Below are 16,361 nucleotides of genomic sequence, written 5' to 3'. Positions count from 1 at the left end.
GTCCATAAATATTGGGACATTGACACAATTGTAACATTTTTGGCTCTATACACCACCACAATGGATTTGAAATAAAACAAACAAGATGTGCTTTAACTGCAGACGACTGTCAGCTTTAATTTGAGGGTATCTACATCCAAATCAGGTGAATGGTGTAGGAATTACAACAGTTTGCATATGTGCCTCCCACTTGTTAAGGGACCAAAAGTAATAGGACAATTGGCTTCTCAGCTGTTCCATGGCCAGGTGTGTGTTATTCCCCCATTATCCCAATTACAATGAGCAGATAAAAGGTTCAGAGTTCATTTCAAGTGTGCTATTTGCATTTGGAATCTGTTGCTGTCAACTCTCAAGATGAGATCCAAAGAGCTGTCACTATCAGTGAAGCAAGCCATCATTAGGCTGAAAAAACAAAGCAAACCCATAAGAGAGATAGCAAAAATATTATGCGTGGCCAAAACAACTGTTTGGAACATTCTTAAAAAGAAGGAATGCACTGGTGAGCTCAGCAACACCAAAAGACCCGGAAGACCATGGAAAACAACTGTGGTGGATGACCGAAGAATTCTTTCCCTGGTGAAGAAAACAGCCTTCACAACAGTTGGCCAGATCAAGAACTCTCTCCAGGAGGTAGGTGTATGTGTCTCAAAGTCAACAATCAAGAGAAGACCTCACCAGAGTGAATACAGAGGGTTCATCATAAGATGTAAACCATTGGTGAGCCTCAAAAACAGGAAGGCCAGATTAGAGTTTGCCAAACGACATCCAAAAAAGCCTTCACAGTTCTGGAACAACATCCTATGGACAGATGAGACCAAGATCAACTTGCACGAGAGTGATGGGAAGAGAAGAGTATGGAGAAGGAAAGGAACTGCTCATGATCCTAAGCATACCACCTCATTAGTGAAGCATGGTGGTGGTAGTGTCATGGCGTGGGCATGTATGGCTGCCAATGGAACTGGTTCTCTTGTATTTATTGATGATGTGACTGCTGACAAAAGCAGCAGGATGAATTCTGAAGTGTTTCGGGCAATATTATCTGCTCATATTCAGCCAAATGCTTCAGAACTCATTGGACGGCGCTTCACAGTGCAGATGGACAATGACCCAAAGCATACTGCAAAAGCAACCAAAGAGTTTTTTAAGGGAAAGAAGTGGAATGTTATGCAATGGCCAAGTCAATCACCTGACCTGAATCCGATTAAGCATGTTTTTTACTTGCTGAAGACAAAACTGAAGGGAAAATGCCCCAAGAACAAGCAGGAACTGAAGACAGTTGCAGTAGAGGCCTGGCAGAGCATCACCAGGGATGAAACCCAGCGTCTGGTGATGTCTATGCGTTCCAGACTTCAGGCTGTAATTGACTGCAAAGGATTTGCAACCAAGTATTAAAAAGTGAAAGTTTGATTTATGATTAGTATTCTGTCCCATTACTTTTGGTTCCTTAACAAGTGGGAGGCACATATGCAAACTGTTGTAATTCCTACACCGTTCACCTGATTTGGATGTAAATACCCTCAAATTAAAGCTGACAGTCTGCAGTTAAATCACATCTTGTTTGTTTCATTTCAAATCCATTGTGGTGGTGTATAGAGCCAAAAATGTTAGAATTGTGTCGATGTCCCAATATTTATGGACCTGACTGTATGTAGGCTCCAAGTCTGTATCTGAAGCCCCTGCAGGAGCCTGGGCCCCTAAGGTGGTAACAGAAGGGAGAAGATGGCATCCGCCATTGGGGGGGGGTCCAGAGATCGCTGCATGTCCCCACTGACTGCCCTATCTTCCTCTGACTAGTTGTCTGGGACAGGGAAGGCAACCCTCCCTTTACTTTGAGTTTGTTAAGGTTGAGGTGATACTCAGCTGACCATAGGACTTAAGTGCCTCTAGATACTTAGGCAGGGTACTGGCTCTCCTTAAAGAGACCATCTGTGTATGGAGTCTTAGTGGCAATGCTCCATGGGAAAATAATATGCAAAGAGGTATGTCCCGGGGAAGAGAACCCTCTTGCTATCGCTTGCTTTCGGAAATGGCTCCCTATAAGTAAAGGTCTGACTTTTGTCACTACCCAAGGTTTGTTAAAAGTCGAACTTTGACTCATAGGCAGACACTTCCAAAAGCTAGCGCAAGCAAGATGGTTCTCTTTCCTTGGGAGATAACTCTGTGCCACTATTTAGTCCACTAATACGTTTTCTAGATAAATTACATAATGAAGAATTGGACCAAGAATTGGAGGGAGTGGAAAAGGAAAGCATTGACCAGGAGTCTTGCAGAGACGCATTACTAGGGGTGGGACATAAGGAGCTAGTCAGGAAGCTAAGGGTCAGTAACGGGTATGCAGCATTATAGGAGTAGTCAGCAGGGTAGTCAGACAAGACCAGGGTTTGATAACAATGATGTAGCAGACTGAGTATGCAATAGAATACCTGGAGTCAGGAGAGTAGTTTGGCATGCCAGGGTCTGGTAATGGTGATGTAGCAGGTATATGGTAGAGCAGGAGTCAGAAACCTTTGGCACTCCAGCTGCTGTGAAACTACAACTCCCAGTACGTACACTTGTTCAGCTGTTCTTGTAACTCACATAGAAGGAAATGAAGCATTATGGGAATTGTAGTTTCAGAACAGCTGAAGTGCCGAAGGCTGCTGATCCCTGTGGTACAGAAACAGAATTGAAGTCAAACAATCCAGTGTGCTTTTAATTTGGATTGGCTAGGCATCTGTGTGCTCTGTGCTGCCAGGGGCAGGTTAGCCATAGACCTTATAGGGAAATTTCCCAGTGGGCCAATTCTACGGGGGCCATAATAAGCAATCAACAGTAATTAATGCTGTGAGAATCAGGTACGCATGAACCTGGGCAGCAACTGCACATGCCCTCTTGAATTTAACTGCTGTGACCTGCATCTCACCTTCTAAGGAGGACTGAAAATGGTTCTATTGATGGCCACAACAGAGGGACAGGTTTTGTGGCATTATATTGTGCTGCTCTGTGGTATATGGTTCTGCTGGGACGGTATTTCGTGCTATGGTATTGCTGACGTAGCTTACCTGTGTTGCCCTGCCTTCTGTCAATTTGGACTCCTTACAACATGGGGCCACTTTCAGGTTTTTGTTTCAGGGCCACTTTAAATATCCAGTCTGCCCCTGATCCATGCACCACCTGCCATCCTCCCAGTTCTGTCTTGAGACTCATTGCAGCGGCTAGCAGGAAGATTCCAGTAGATACATTTCAACACAGGAGTGGATACAGAGAAAGAACAGGTTTTCCTTTTGGCTATATACATGGTTTAAATCCATGTGAGAGCAAAAACAGTGGCAGGTCAATATGCTGACCTGCCTCTAAAACCATTTTGCGGCGCAATCTGTGACTTTTCATCATGTTCTATGCCTGTTTTATGCAGTGAAATTGAGGCACATAGATTTTATCTGTTCTGGGAGGGCAGAATGGGTCTTCTGGGCTCGGATGTGTCTGTTTTAGTCTTAAAAAATGTTCTAAATCCAAGGGGCTGGCGTAGATTTAGACTGTCGGTGAATGCACCGAAGTTATGTAAATGCTGGCGCCTCTACATAACGTCGGCGGATCTTCCAAGGGTAGATTAAGACCGGCGTCTAAAATACTGGTCTTAATAAAATGACCCTCTTTGTTTTTAGTGGGGAAACGCTACCAAAAATGTGCCATATACAGCTACCTATTTAGATTTTCCCCATTGACTTCAAGGGGGAGCCCAGCTAAACCAGACTTGAAAGGAGTAAAATGCGACTTCCCAAAAGAATTTGAGGCTGAATAAAAATACAACTATGCACATGGTCAAATTTTCCCCATTTAATTCATTTGGAAGTCTTTGGTGACATTTTTGCTGCAGATCACAGTGTGTTAAAATGTTGTTTTACAAAATGGAATACGCCACAGATTTAAGCCATGTGAACATATCATTAAATGTCCCTTATTTGTGCATCTTCTGTCTTTCTATGAGCAATTCATGAAGAGTGAGGTCTATGCCCAACTGGCTACAGAATCCCAACTTTCTGGATTTGAAGGCTAGAAAATAGAAGGTCATTTTTTTATTGTTAAATTGAACAAATGAGACTGATGGTGAAGCAACTGGCAAGGATCGGTGCACTGGGGCACTGAAAGGTCGACATACAACTGAGGAAGAAGAAATGTAGCCCCAAGCACAAAGTTACTGAATTAACAACCTCATGTGGAATTCACAACATAGATGAGAATCTAAAGCAAATAAAGGTTCCATTTTCTACAGGTGGGAACCTTCCAGGACTTAGGGCAGTTCATTAGCACTTACTGTAACCCATCACTGTCATAGTGACTTGTTAAATGTTTTTATTGTTGGGGGTTTGGGTGTCAAGACCTCCTTGCATTGCTGGAAACCCTTTCTGCTCTCATTGCAGTCTTTTTTGTGGCCGATTTTCAGGAAGGAAGCTTTCCTTCTGGGTAGTTGGCTGCTCATTCTGTGAAGGAGACTTCTGCATTTACATGCAGCGATCTCCTTCACTGTGTGATAACGGAGAATCCCTATAGCGATTCCTCATCCTCATACAGAATCATGGTTTCTGAGCAGCAGATCGCTATTTAGACTACACGATCTGCTGCTTAGAAGCCATGATTGGTGGTGCCTGCATGAACGACAGGATCACCCAATGAATGAGCGTTTTGCTTGTTCATCGGGTGATCAGCGGCACATTTAGACGGCCAGATGATTGGGAACAACCATTCATAGGAACGGTCATTCCTGATAATCTGGACAATTATTAGACTTTATGCAAAGTTTTTGTATTCTCTGTGCTAACCCTTTCTACCTATTCATGTGTGTAGAACAAGGACTGGCCATTGGGGCATTACAGCAGTTCAAGGGCCCATGGCAATCGTGTGAAGGGCTCACAAAAGGAATGTATGTGATAAGGTCTCCTCTAATGCATTTTATTAACCCAAATCAGATGTATTTTGACAATAGTGATTGTAAGGAGCACATGATAACTCTAAGGCCACACTTAGGCCACAGTATGAATAAAGCTTGGGGCCGATTGTCCTTTTACAGTAAATCCAGTTCTGGAATGGTAGTTTATATCTGGGTGAATAATTTTTTTTTCCAGTGCAGATTCCACATGCAGTGTAGGCATACCTCAGCTGAACAGGGGCGGCTACTCGTGGCAATTGGTGGAAACCTGGCCATACAGATCTAACTCACCAGTTTTTTCATGTTTGTAATGAAATTGCAAAAGTGCAAATCTGGTAACGCCCTGGCATATGTAAAAATAAGTCATTGTAAAACTTGGACCATTCATAAAAATAGGTTTACTGTCAAAATATATGATATAAACAGTTCAGAACAATGCATTAAACATATATAAAGTAGCAGAGATCTGCATAGCGTAGGGCATTTTTTTAATATTTTATAAATAATGCAGATAAATGGATGTATTTTTGTGTGCAATCGCATACATACACACCTTTTACATGCACACCCCATAGACAATCACATCAGTGTTCTCACAGTGTTTTCCTGCACCCGTAACACTAATGTAGTCCCATAACTCAGAGGCGACAGCATTGTGAGCAGCCTTTTGTGTAATGAAAATTGAGATGAGATGGTTTAACAATGTTGGGATCTATTGTAGGTTCACTGTCCATCTTGTTTGCAATCATTTCTTTAATTAAACACGACATTGCCTCGTCGATGTTCACATTATCCTGCAGGAAGAATATAGCATTATCAACGACACTGCATAGTCCTGATTTAACTGAGTAACACATAAGCACTTCTACGTCACAGCAACTTATCACAGTTAATGGACTATAATCTTCGTGGAAGTTTGTTAAAGGAATGTTTCATGTTCAGCAAAAATATGATATTCTTTTTAGTCTCTCCAATTCGTGTTTTGTACCAGCCCTCATAGTTTTCAAATCTCTTCTTGCAGTCATACAGTAACTTCATTATTTGCGGACATCGAATAAAAATCTGTCTGCGTCTTGTAATGGACACACAGGTGCCCAGTTCCCTAGAGTTACAGTTATCAGAGCTCAGGCTTCTGTCTTTAACAAATATTGGACTTGTGTGCCCATCATATGACTAGGTCAGATTTATATCCACCGAAAGTATAAACAACGAAGGTTCCTATTCTATGGCAGTAAGAAAAGATTTTGAAAATGATGAGAAATTGATGAGAAAATATATTCGAAAATGTTATAATGTTTCATGATACAAAATTACGTGATTCGATACACACACATTAGGGGATATTTATCAAACTCTTTACGCCACTATTGTGGCATAAAAGTCACAAAAGTCACTTTTTGAGCTTCTCACCACTTTTCTACATTAGCAGGAAAAGGCGGGGCTTAGTGGGAGGGGAGTGGCTTCGCAGCAGCCAGCCGGATTTACTATAACTTACGCCAGAAACTGGAGAGAGATGCAACTAATTTATTATGGGGATGCCTGTCTTGAAATCTCCCCCAGTGTGTTAAAAAAAGAAGCTTTGCTGACTTCACAGATATCCCAACACTAGTTTTCTCATCCTGGTCCCAGCTCTATACGCAGGAAATACTTGGAGATGCCTCCTTAGTGAATCACTGGCTGAGGCAGGTCACCACTGTGGCCGGTGATTGGCTGAGCAGGCATCTCCTGCCATTTCCTGTGTATTGAGCCAGGGCGAAGAAGTGGACACAAGGTAGGTGTTGGAACTGCATTGGTAGAGGATCAGTGAGGTATGCTTTTATGCCCATTCTGCACCATATATTAAAAATGTAGTCCCTTCGGACAATCCCTTTAAGTGCACACATGGTAATGTTCCAAATACATGTTTGGTAGAAGGCGGCATATTGAACAAGCCATTCGCCAATAAGTTACCTTAGCAGAAGTCATATGGCAGTTTGTAAATTCCAACTCACGACCCAAGTCCTCAAAATTTTGGATCCTTGTTCCATGCGGAAGCAGGTCACTTTTGTTCCCAATCAGAATAATTGGAATTGGCTTTCCGTTTTTTAGCATAACCTTAGAGTCTAGGTCATCTTTCCATCGCTGAACCGATTGTAGAGTGACAGCACGACCCAAGTCACATACCACAAATGCACCAGCTGCTTCACGGTAATATAGACGAGTCATGTGACCAAATCGCTCCTGACCTTAATAGAAACATAATTTTCTTCATTATATATTTAGATTCCCCAATCATAAGATATATGTATAAATAATGCACACAAAGAATTAAATATAAAAAGATACTACAAAACACAGTCACAAAAAATTAAATTTTCACATCTAAACTAATGGCTGTGTAGTTTGCCCAATACGATTAGACCAATAAATAGTATCACAAAATAATTTTGTAACATTGGTTTACTGAGAATAAATAGTTGGACCGTACCTATATATAATAGTTTCACTGCCTAGATGGACGGTTAAAAATAACAAAATAAATCTTTATTGAAAACTCCTATAATAAAATCACTCAGCTATCGTTGCCTTAGTAAAGTCACCAAAAAGACAGGCAGATCGGGACTAATGTCTGACTTAGACTCTGGTAGGTATTCAGTCTAATCAGCACTAAATATGGTCAGAGCAGGAGGTATGCTTATTGATTTTAGCAATAGCTATATACAGTACAGACCAAAAAAGTTTGGACACACCTTCTCATTCAAAGAGTTTTCTTTATTTTCATGACTATGAAGGCATCAAAACTATGAATTAACACATGTGGAATTATATACATAACAAACAAGTGTGAAACAACTGAAAATATGTCATATTCTAGGTTCTTCAAAGTAGCCACCTTTTGCTTTGATTACTGCTTTGCACACTCTTGGCATTCTCTTGATGAGCTTCAAGAGGTAGTCCCCTGAAATGGTCTTCCAACAGTCTTGAAGGAGTTCCCAGAGATGCTTAGCACTTGTTGGCCCTTTTGCCTTCACTCTGCGGTCCAGCTCACCCCAAACCATCTCGATTGGGTTCAGGTCCGGTGACTATGGAGGTCAGGTAATCTGGCGCAGCACCCCATCACTCTCCTTCATGGTCAAATAGCCCTTACTTTCAAAGTTTTCCCAATTTTTTGGCTGACTGCCTGACGTTCATTTCTTAAAGTAATGATGGCCACTCGTTTTTCTTTACTTAGCTGCTTTTTTCTTGCCATAATACAAATTCTAACAGTCTATTCAGTAGGACTACCAGCTGTGTATCCACCTGACTTCTCCTCAACGCAACTGATGGTCCCAACCCCATTTATAAGGCAAGAAATCCCACTTATTAAACCTGACAGGGCACACCTGTGAAGTAAAAACCATTTCAGGGGACTACCTCTTGAAGCTCATCAAGAGAATGCCAAGAGTGTACAAAGCAGTAATCAAAGCAAAAGGTGGCTACTTTGAAGAACCTAGAATATGACATATTTTCAGTTGTTTCACACTTGTTTGTTATGTATATAATTCCACATGTGTTAATTCACAGTTTTGATGCCTTCAGTGTGAATCTACAATTTTCATAGTCATGAAAATAAAGAAAACTCTTTGAATGAGAAGGTGTGTCCAAACTTTTGGTCTGTACTGTATGCGCACACAGGTGCAGATTTTCTGCTTTGGCCAGGTTCCCGTAAGTAAATGGTACTATCACCGATCACTAGACTTACAGAGTTAGTCCAGTGGTGTTTACCATGAATTCACTACATAGTCACACGCTATTCGCCTAGAGTGGGTATATAGTCCCACTATACCAGCGATATAGCCGTATGGCTACTGTCACTCATGGCCAGGTGAAGGGATAACACGATTTTGCACCCCCGATGTAACTAGCCAGAGCTTTTGTAAAGCGCTCAGGGTAAGCTAAGTAGTCCAGCACTAATGGAAGCTCTAACACGGCTATTCTGCTGACCCTCAGAATTTTGCATGGGCATAAGTATTCAGACCCTTTGCTATGAGGCTTGATTGAAGTCAACCTGTGGTAAATCCAGTTGATTTGACTTTATTTGGGAAGACACAGTCTTGTCCATATAAGTTCTCACAGCTCATAATGCATATCAGAGCAAAAACCAAGCCATGAGGAGGAAAGAACTGCCCGCAGAGCTCTAAGACAGGATTGTGTGGAGGCACAGATCTAGAGTAAAGTGTAAAAAAAAAAATCTTGGAAAATCAAAAAATTTCCAAGGGCACAGTGGTCTTCATTAGGGATGAAAGAATCGACTTCGGATGAAACATCCGAAGTCGATTCGCATAAAACTTAGTTCCAATACTGTACGCATAATACTTAGTTCCAATACTTAGTTCGCAATAACTTCATAAATGAATTTGTACTGTAAAAAACTATTTCCCGAACTCAGGTTCAGTTCCAAGTGGTACCTTGGAACACTTGGAACCGAACCAGAGTTTGGGAAATGTTTTTTTACAGTATAAATCAATTTCTGAAGTTGTAATGCGAAGTCTCTCGAGACTTCGCCAAGCAATAACTTCAGCTCATCGGAGCCAATACATTCTAATACTGTAAGGAGCTCCTGCTCCGTACAGTATTGGAACTATGTTTTATGCGAATCGACTTCGGATGTTTCATCCGAAGTCGATTCGCTTATCCCTAATCTTCATCATTGCTAAATGAAAGAAGTTTGGAATGACCAGAACTTTTCCTACAGCTGGCAGCCTCACCAATCTAAGTAATCAGTTAAAGGGTCTTGGTAAGAGGGGTGACAAAGAACCCTATGAAAAAAGATTGAGATTTCTCAGTGGTTGATACATTTTAATGGCTGTTTTCAGTTAGCCTGAGGAATCTCAATCTTTTTTCATCTTATATTTACTGGCTAACAAGGTACAAATATATATTTTTTACTGAGCTCCAAAGATCCTGTGTACTGGGAGAAACTTCCAGAAGGTCAACCATCACTATAGCACCCCACCAATTTGGACTTTATGGCAGAGTGGCCACAAAGAACCCCTTTTCAGTAAAAGACACATGAAGGCCCTCCTGGAGTTTGCAAAAAAGGGTTTAAAGGACTCTCAGACTGTGACTAAGGGTCCATTCACACGTTCGTATGTGTTTTGCATTTTGCGGACCGCACATCGACGGCACTCTCATAGAAAATGCCTTTTCTTGTTCACAATTGCGGACATGTTCTATTTTTTCGGCGGAACGGAAGTGCGGATCCGCGAATGCGAATGCAGACAGCACATTCTGGCCCCATTGAAAATGAATAGGTCCGCACCTGTTCCGCAAAATTGCAGAATGGATGTGGACTCATTTTGCGGACGTGTGAATTAACCTTAAGAAGATTCTCGGTCTGATGAACCAAGGCTGAACTTTATAACTCAGTTCTAAGCAGCATGTATGGAGAAAATCAGGCACTGCACATCACCTTCCCAATACCATCCCTACAGTGAAGCATGATCGTATCGCATCATGCTGTGGTGGTGTTTTTCAGTAACTGGGAAAGCTGAGCAGAGATATTCTTAACGAAAACCTGATCCAGAGTGCTCTGGAACTCTGGGCTGAAGGTTCACATTCCAACAAGACAATGGGGGAGATTTTTTAAAACTGGTGTAAAGGAAAACTGGCTTAGTTTCCCAGAGCAACCAGATTCCACTTTTCATTTTTCAAGGCTCCTTTGAAAAATAGAAGCGGAATCTGGTTGCTATGAGCAACAAAGCCAGTTTTTGTTTACACCAATGTTGTTAAATCTCCCCCCAATGACCTTAAGAACACAGCCAAGACAAGACATGACTGGCTTAGGGGCAACTCTGTGAATGTCCTTAAGTGGTCCAGCCAGAGCTCTGACTTGACCCCAATTGAACATCTCTGTAGAGACCCGAAAATGGCTGTCCACCGATGGTCAGAGAAGAATAGCAGAAAATCCCCAAATCTAGGTGTACAAACTATGGGGCATCATACCCAAGAAGACTGGAGGCTGTAATTACTGCCAAAGGGGCTTCAAATAAGTCCTGGGTAAAGGGTCTAAATACTTAGGTCAATGCAAGTTTTAGTATATTATTTTCAATAAATTAACAAAAATTTTGAACATTCTGCCCCTGATTTATCATACCTTCACACCTGAATTCTGGAGTCAAAAAGTCACAAAATAGGGCTTTTGCGACTTTTTTGCACACAAAATTTTATGACTTTTTGCATTTTTACACCACTCACTTCAGTTTTATAATATGGGTGGAAAAGTGGGTGTGGTTGAGTTTCACTCCAGATTTATCATTGCGACTTTTTAAAAAAGTCGCAATCTCACTCCAGGAGGAGGGTGGAGTAGGAAAACTGGAGTAGCTTTTCTGGACAGAAGTGCAAGGTTTAAGGACAAGCCAAATGTATTAAACAACCTGTGACATTTGATAAATGTGGCACAAAGTACTCCAACACAAACTCAAGCAAAATTGACTTCAAATATCCTCCTCATGATAAATTCCCCCCTCTGTTTTTACTTTGTCATTATGGAGTACTGAATGCAGAATGATGGGGAACAACATTTTTATTTTACTTTAGCCCAAGGCTCCAACATAAAATGTGAAATAACAGATAGGTTAGTTATGATTGATCTTTTGGGCTTTACACTTTACCTTTAGGATCAGGCTAAACAAAAACTTTTTTAGGGTTGCTGTCATTCCATAGTTAAAATAAATCAGTAGAACTACAAACTTGTCTGTTGCAAAGTAATTCTTGGACAGTCGCCAAACCATCTAGGAAAATGTGTTATGGATAGATAAATCAAAAGCACTCCAGCTCTTATATAAAGCGGTGGCAGATAGTATTGGAAAGCAAACAGTTATTGGGGCACTTTCACTATAGCTGTCCATCAGTTTTATGGTGTGAAAAAGTTGCCAATTTTTGCTCAAAACAGCAGTTTGTAAAAAAAAGTTCAACTTTTTTAGGTTAAAGGGATGACTACTGTAGAACTGGAGGGATGTATTTAACATAAATTATGTCAGAAAATTGATGTAAATTATAACTGAACTCCGTGCCAGTCTGTAGCTGGCGCATGAACAGGACAAGATGCAGCAAAGTGATTTAGATGTGAGTGTCTTTTTTAACGTTTGTATTTCCTACATAAATTCAGTAATAATTCACAATTTGTGTTATGGGATTACTCAGGTTTCCATTACCCAACAACCATTTTTTTTAATAAGTAACAATCTCAATAATTGAGAAAAACTCACCAGCAATGTCCCAAAGCTGAAGTCTCACAACAGTATCCTTCTCCCAGTTCAAGATCTTCAGGGCAAAATCCACACCAATAGTCGCTCTGTAGCAGTGGGAGTAGATGTTGTGTACATATCTCTGTATGATAGAAGTTTTGCCAACTCCGAGGTCACCAACTACTAGCACTTTAAAGAGGAACTCTCTCTTTGGGGAGCTCATGGTCCTGTAAACGACGAAGCTTAAACATCTGACTGACCTCTGAACTGCTTGAATTGCATATAAGCCACTACTTGTGTACTCACCACCATGTGTGTTAGAATTCCACACGCAAGTGACAACAAAGTTTCTTAACCATTTCATAGAAGGTAGATATCCCACCACTGAATTTAATTACAGTGTACATATCATTCAACCAGCAGACAGAAAAGTTTTCACAAAGCAGGGCATCAAAATAAGAAAAATTGCAGACTGTTCCCACCGGTTACGGGTTAGCTATAGTGGATGCAGGGGACGCGGCTGCTACTTGGCCTGAACTCAGAAAGAGCCCATTCAGGAGGGGGACTGAAAGGTTTTATTGTCAGGGCCCAAAAGGACTAATAAATACGAAATGCAGCTACAGAGGAGCTATAATAACCTGGACAGTAAGCCAGTGAGTAGGGAATAGGCAATGGGACAACACGTCTATATATCTAATGTCTGTCCCTGTTTAACCCTACAGAGATATCCTCAGCCCAGAGATACACCTGGATGGTAGGCGTACTCTGTCCGCGTACCTTGGCTAACCTGTCCTTACAAAACCCTAACTTAAATCTAATGCACGATACAGGATAGGAAATCCCATAAATTTGATACACAATACTTGGTTCACAGTCCCAACGCGTTTCCCCTTATAGTAATTAAGGTTCGTCAGGGGACAATTGGTATCAAACACTAATAGTTAAATATCAAATCAAGTATATCAAAGTACACAAAGGGAAAAAGGAAAAAAAGAAAAAAAGCTGGACTTGTTTTGATATTAAAGAATCTATAATAAAAGTTAGGTTTTAGGTGGTTGCTTTAAGTGATAGTGATTTGATATTGCAACTATCCTTGAGGTATATATTTTTCAGGGAAATTGTTTTCTCTATGGCTGGTTTTCTGTCAGGCACACTGTTTACGGAGGAACTTAGAAGAGAAGCGCGTGATATTTTTTCAGACAAGGAGCTACCTGGTCTATCAAATTCACTAACTTGCAAACTAACATTTACTGATTTATATGATAAATATAAAAACAATATAAAGTCATGGTGGGAGATCAAGTCCATAGAAAGCTATCTGGAGCATAAAATCATTCCTAGAGGACTACGTATCCTCATCACTCCAGCTGAGCGTATACGTTCACCAGGATTGTTGACACAGTGGGAACAGGAGCTCACCAATAGTTCCCGGAGGCTGATGAACTTACTCCTGGAGGAGGAGAAAGTATTTTTTGAAAAATCTTCAGATAAATTGAGGGGCTTGATTGAGGTGGCTGTGTCTTTCAAGACTGACCCTGAATTCAATTGGAGGGAGTCTTCTCTGCAAACAGCGGTAGAGAGATTCCAGGGTCAGATCAAAGAAAGAAAACACAGACATTTCAATAAGGACCTGAAAGAATTCAGGGAAAATAGAGCTTACCAGCTTGATAACCAGTCCCTCCCTCCCTCTGAAACAGATCTCTCCTCCTCTGAACAGGAGCTCTCGGACTCTTTCTCCAATTTCAGAGGTAGAACTAACTACAGACGGGGTCAGAGGGGTGGGGGTAGAGGTCGTTACAATAATAGGAGATGGCCAAGATCAAGCGGTCAGAGAGGGAAAGGTGGAGGGTATACATCACCCTCTTCCTCCTCCTCCTCTGTAATCCCCAACTCCACACCAGCCACTCAGGGAGATTTTTTAGCCAGGGGCGGTCCATATCAACTTCGGGACCGCACCAAAACAGGAGAAGATTAGAGGAAAATAAACAACTACAAATAATAAATTTTTCCTCTCGTATCCTTAGTGAGGCTGAGCAGTCCCTTCTTAAAAAAGGACTTTCCTTTGTCTCCACAACAAAATTAAATCCGTTTATGTGGATTAAAGATCTCCATTTATTTTCAAGAAAATTTAAATGGCATAAGTTCATGAAAATGGATTTTACTTGTGAACAACTTGGTCTGCAAGAAAGTGAATTTGCTGACCTTAGAATCTTTCTGGATCTATTGGATGATGGTAGTCGTAAACCAGGACAGGGACCATTCACGGACCTTCGCCCTAAGAGTAAGAAATTACCCCCCTCCCCCCTATGAACTATGATCACATTGATATTTTTCTACAAATGGTCACTGAAAAGTTGCCCCAATCTACACCATTTTTTCACAATCTGTCAGGCCCTGAAACCGAGGCCCTTTTGAGTTTGGAAAGGGACACCTCAATAGTGGTTAAACCAGCTGATAAGGGAGGGAATCTTGTAATTATGGGGCACATGCAGTACAAACAAATGTGTGAACATCTGTTGAATGATAGACAATGTTATCGGGTGTTACCATCAGACCCCACGGATATCTTTGTAAGCGAACTTGTGTCCATCCTTGATGATGGGCTAAGTAGGAATGTCATCAAGGATACTGAATACCGCTTTCTGCGACCAAGTTCACCCCAGACAGCTACCTTTTATGGATTGCAAAAAATTCACAAGGGTGTATCCCCATTGAGGGTCACCCTATTGTGTCTGGCGTGGACTCGATCACTCAGAATAGCGGTATCTATATCGATCAGATTTTAAAGGGCTTTGTATCTACCATACCTTCCTATACGAGGGATATTATGGACTTCCTATGGAAAATAGAGACCATAAATATAGAAACATCATGCTCACTTGCGAGCATAGATGTTGAATCCCTGTATAGCTCCATTCTTCACTCAAATGCACTGATGGCGGCTGCCGAGTTTCTCAAAACGAGGGCGGTATGTTATAGGTTCGATAATGACTTTGTAGTAACCCTCCTAGAATTTTTCCTTAACCATAATTTTTTCTGTTCGACTCTCGGTTCTTCCACCAGTTCAGGGGGACCGTGATGGGGAGCCCTTGTGCCCCTACATACGCTAATCTCCTCCTGGGCTGGTGGGAGAATAAGGTGGTCTTTCCTGATGTACAAACCTGGTGGTGTGACAAGATTGTCTTCTGGACACGCTATATTGACGATGTCTTTGTAATATGGAACGGTGACGCTGAGGAATTTGAAACATTTGTTAAGGCACTTAATATAAATGAGTTGGGCTTATCTTTTACCTTTGAGTTTCATCCAGAGACACTAACTTTTCTGGATGTCAGGGTCACCAAGGAAAGAGATAGAATAGTTACGACCACCTTCAGAAAGGCCACCGCGACAAACAGTTTACTTCATTGGGACAGTCATCATCTTACGAATTTAAAAAGGGATATTCCCCGGGGTCAATACTTAAAGGGATTCTGTCACCAGGTTTCACCCCCTCCAGATAAAAATATGGTTATGTTCAGGGAGCTTTCACGATTACTAATGTGGTCTTATAAATGTAATCTGTAGGCTCATTTTGCAAAAAAAACGCTATTACTAACCTGTCATTCAACAAAATAAGGTGCCCAAGGGGATGTAAATGGATCCAAGCTGCCGCCCGCACCCGCCGCCGTTCGTGCCCAGCTCAGCCTTTCCTGACCTCAGCGCCGCCTCATAATCCTGTGTGACGCCTCCGGCTCTCCCTCCCTCCCCCCTCCTTCTGCTCTAACATCTCACGCGTGCGCACAGGGCTCTGCCTGATGCGCCTGTGCGGACTTCTCCGTTCGGCTTCATAGAGCGAAGTGCGCATGCGCGGCACTTCGCTCAACCTCTCGATGACCTGCACACTGGCAGAGTCCTGTGCGCACGCGTGAGATGCTAGAGCAGAAGGAGGAGGGAGGGAGAGCCGGAGGCGTCACACAGGATTATGAGGCGGCGCTGAGGTCGGGAAAGGCGGAGCTGGGCACGAACGGCGGCGGGTGCGGGCGGCAGCTTGGATCCATTTACATCCCCTTGGGCACCTTATTTTGTTGAATGACAGGTTAGTAATAGCGTTTTTTTTTAGCAAAATGACCCTACAGATTACATTTATAAGACCACATTAGGAATCGTGAAAGCTCCCTGAACATAACCATATTTTTATCTGGAGGGGGTGAAACCTGGTGACAGAATCCCTTTAAGGATGAGGAGGAATTGCTCAGATACAGAAA

General features: G+C 41.8%; 1 protein-coding gene across 1 annotated transcript; it reads right to left on the bottom strand.

Moving 5' to 3' along the window:
- Positions 1–5,544: 5,544 nt before the first annotated feature.
- On the bottom strand, positions 5,545–12,337 carry LOC120978075 (ras-related protein Rab-38-like). The gene is made up of 3 exons (XM_040406311.1): positions 12,136–12,337; positions 6,857–7,131; positions 5,545–5,700 (listed from the first exon to the last, which is right to left on the bottom strand). Exons 1-3 carry the CDS (start codon positions 12,335–12,337, stop codon positions 5,545–5,547), a joined length of 633 nt encoding a protein of 210 aa, XP_040262245.1.
- Positions 12,338–16,361: the final 4,024 nt, after the last annotated feature.

The sequence above is a fragment of the Bufo bufo genome, chromosome 8 (genome assembly GCF_905171765.1).
Source record: "Bufo bufo chromosome 8, aBufBuf1.1, whole genome shotgun sequence".
Taxonomy (NCBI): domain Eukaryota; kingdom Metazoa; phylum Chordata; class Amphibia; order Anura; family Bufonidae; genus Bufo; species Bufo bufo.
This window is presented reverse-complemented; position numbering and strand designations above follow the sequence as displayed.

What these genes read in the sequence shown, in the direction of transcription:
- LOC120978075 (XM_040406311.1), bottom strand. Translation starts at nt 12,337, where the DNA reads ATGAGCTCCCCAAAGAGAGAGTTCCTCTTTAAAGTGCTAGTAGTTGGT. An exon ending in TCAGCTTTGGGACATTGCTG is followed by an intron (nt 7,132 to 12,135) that starts GTGAGTTTTTCT and finishes GTTTCTATTAAG; the next exon opens with GTCAGGAGCGATTTGGTCAC. An exon ending in GCCATATGACTTCTGCTAAG is followed by an intron (nt 5,701 to 6,856) that starts GTAACTTATTGG and finishes TTCTTCCTGCAG; the next exon opens with GATAATGTGAACATCGACGA.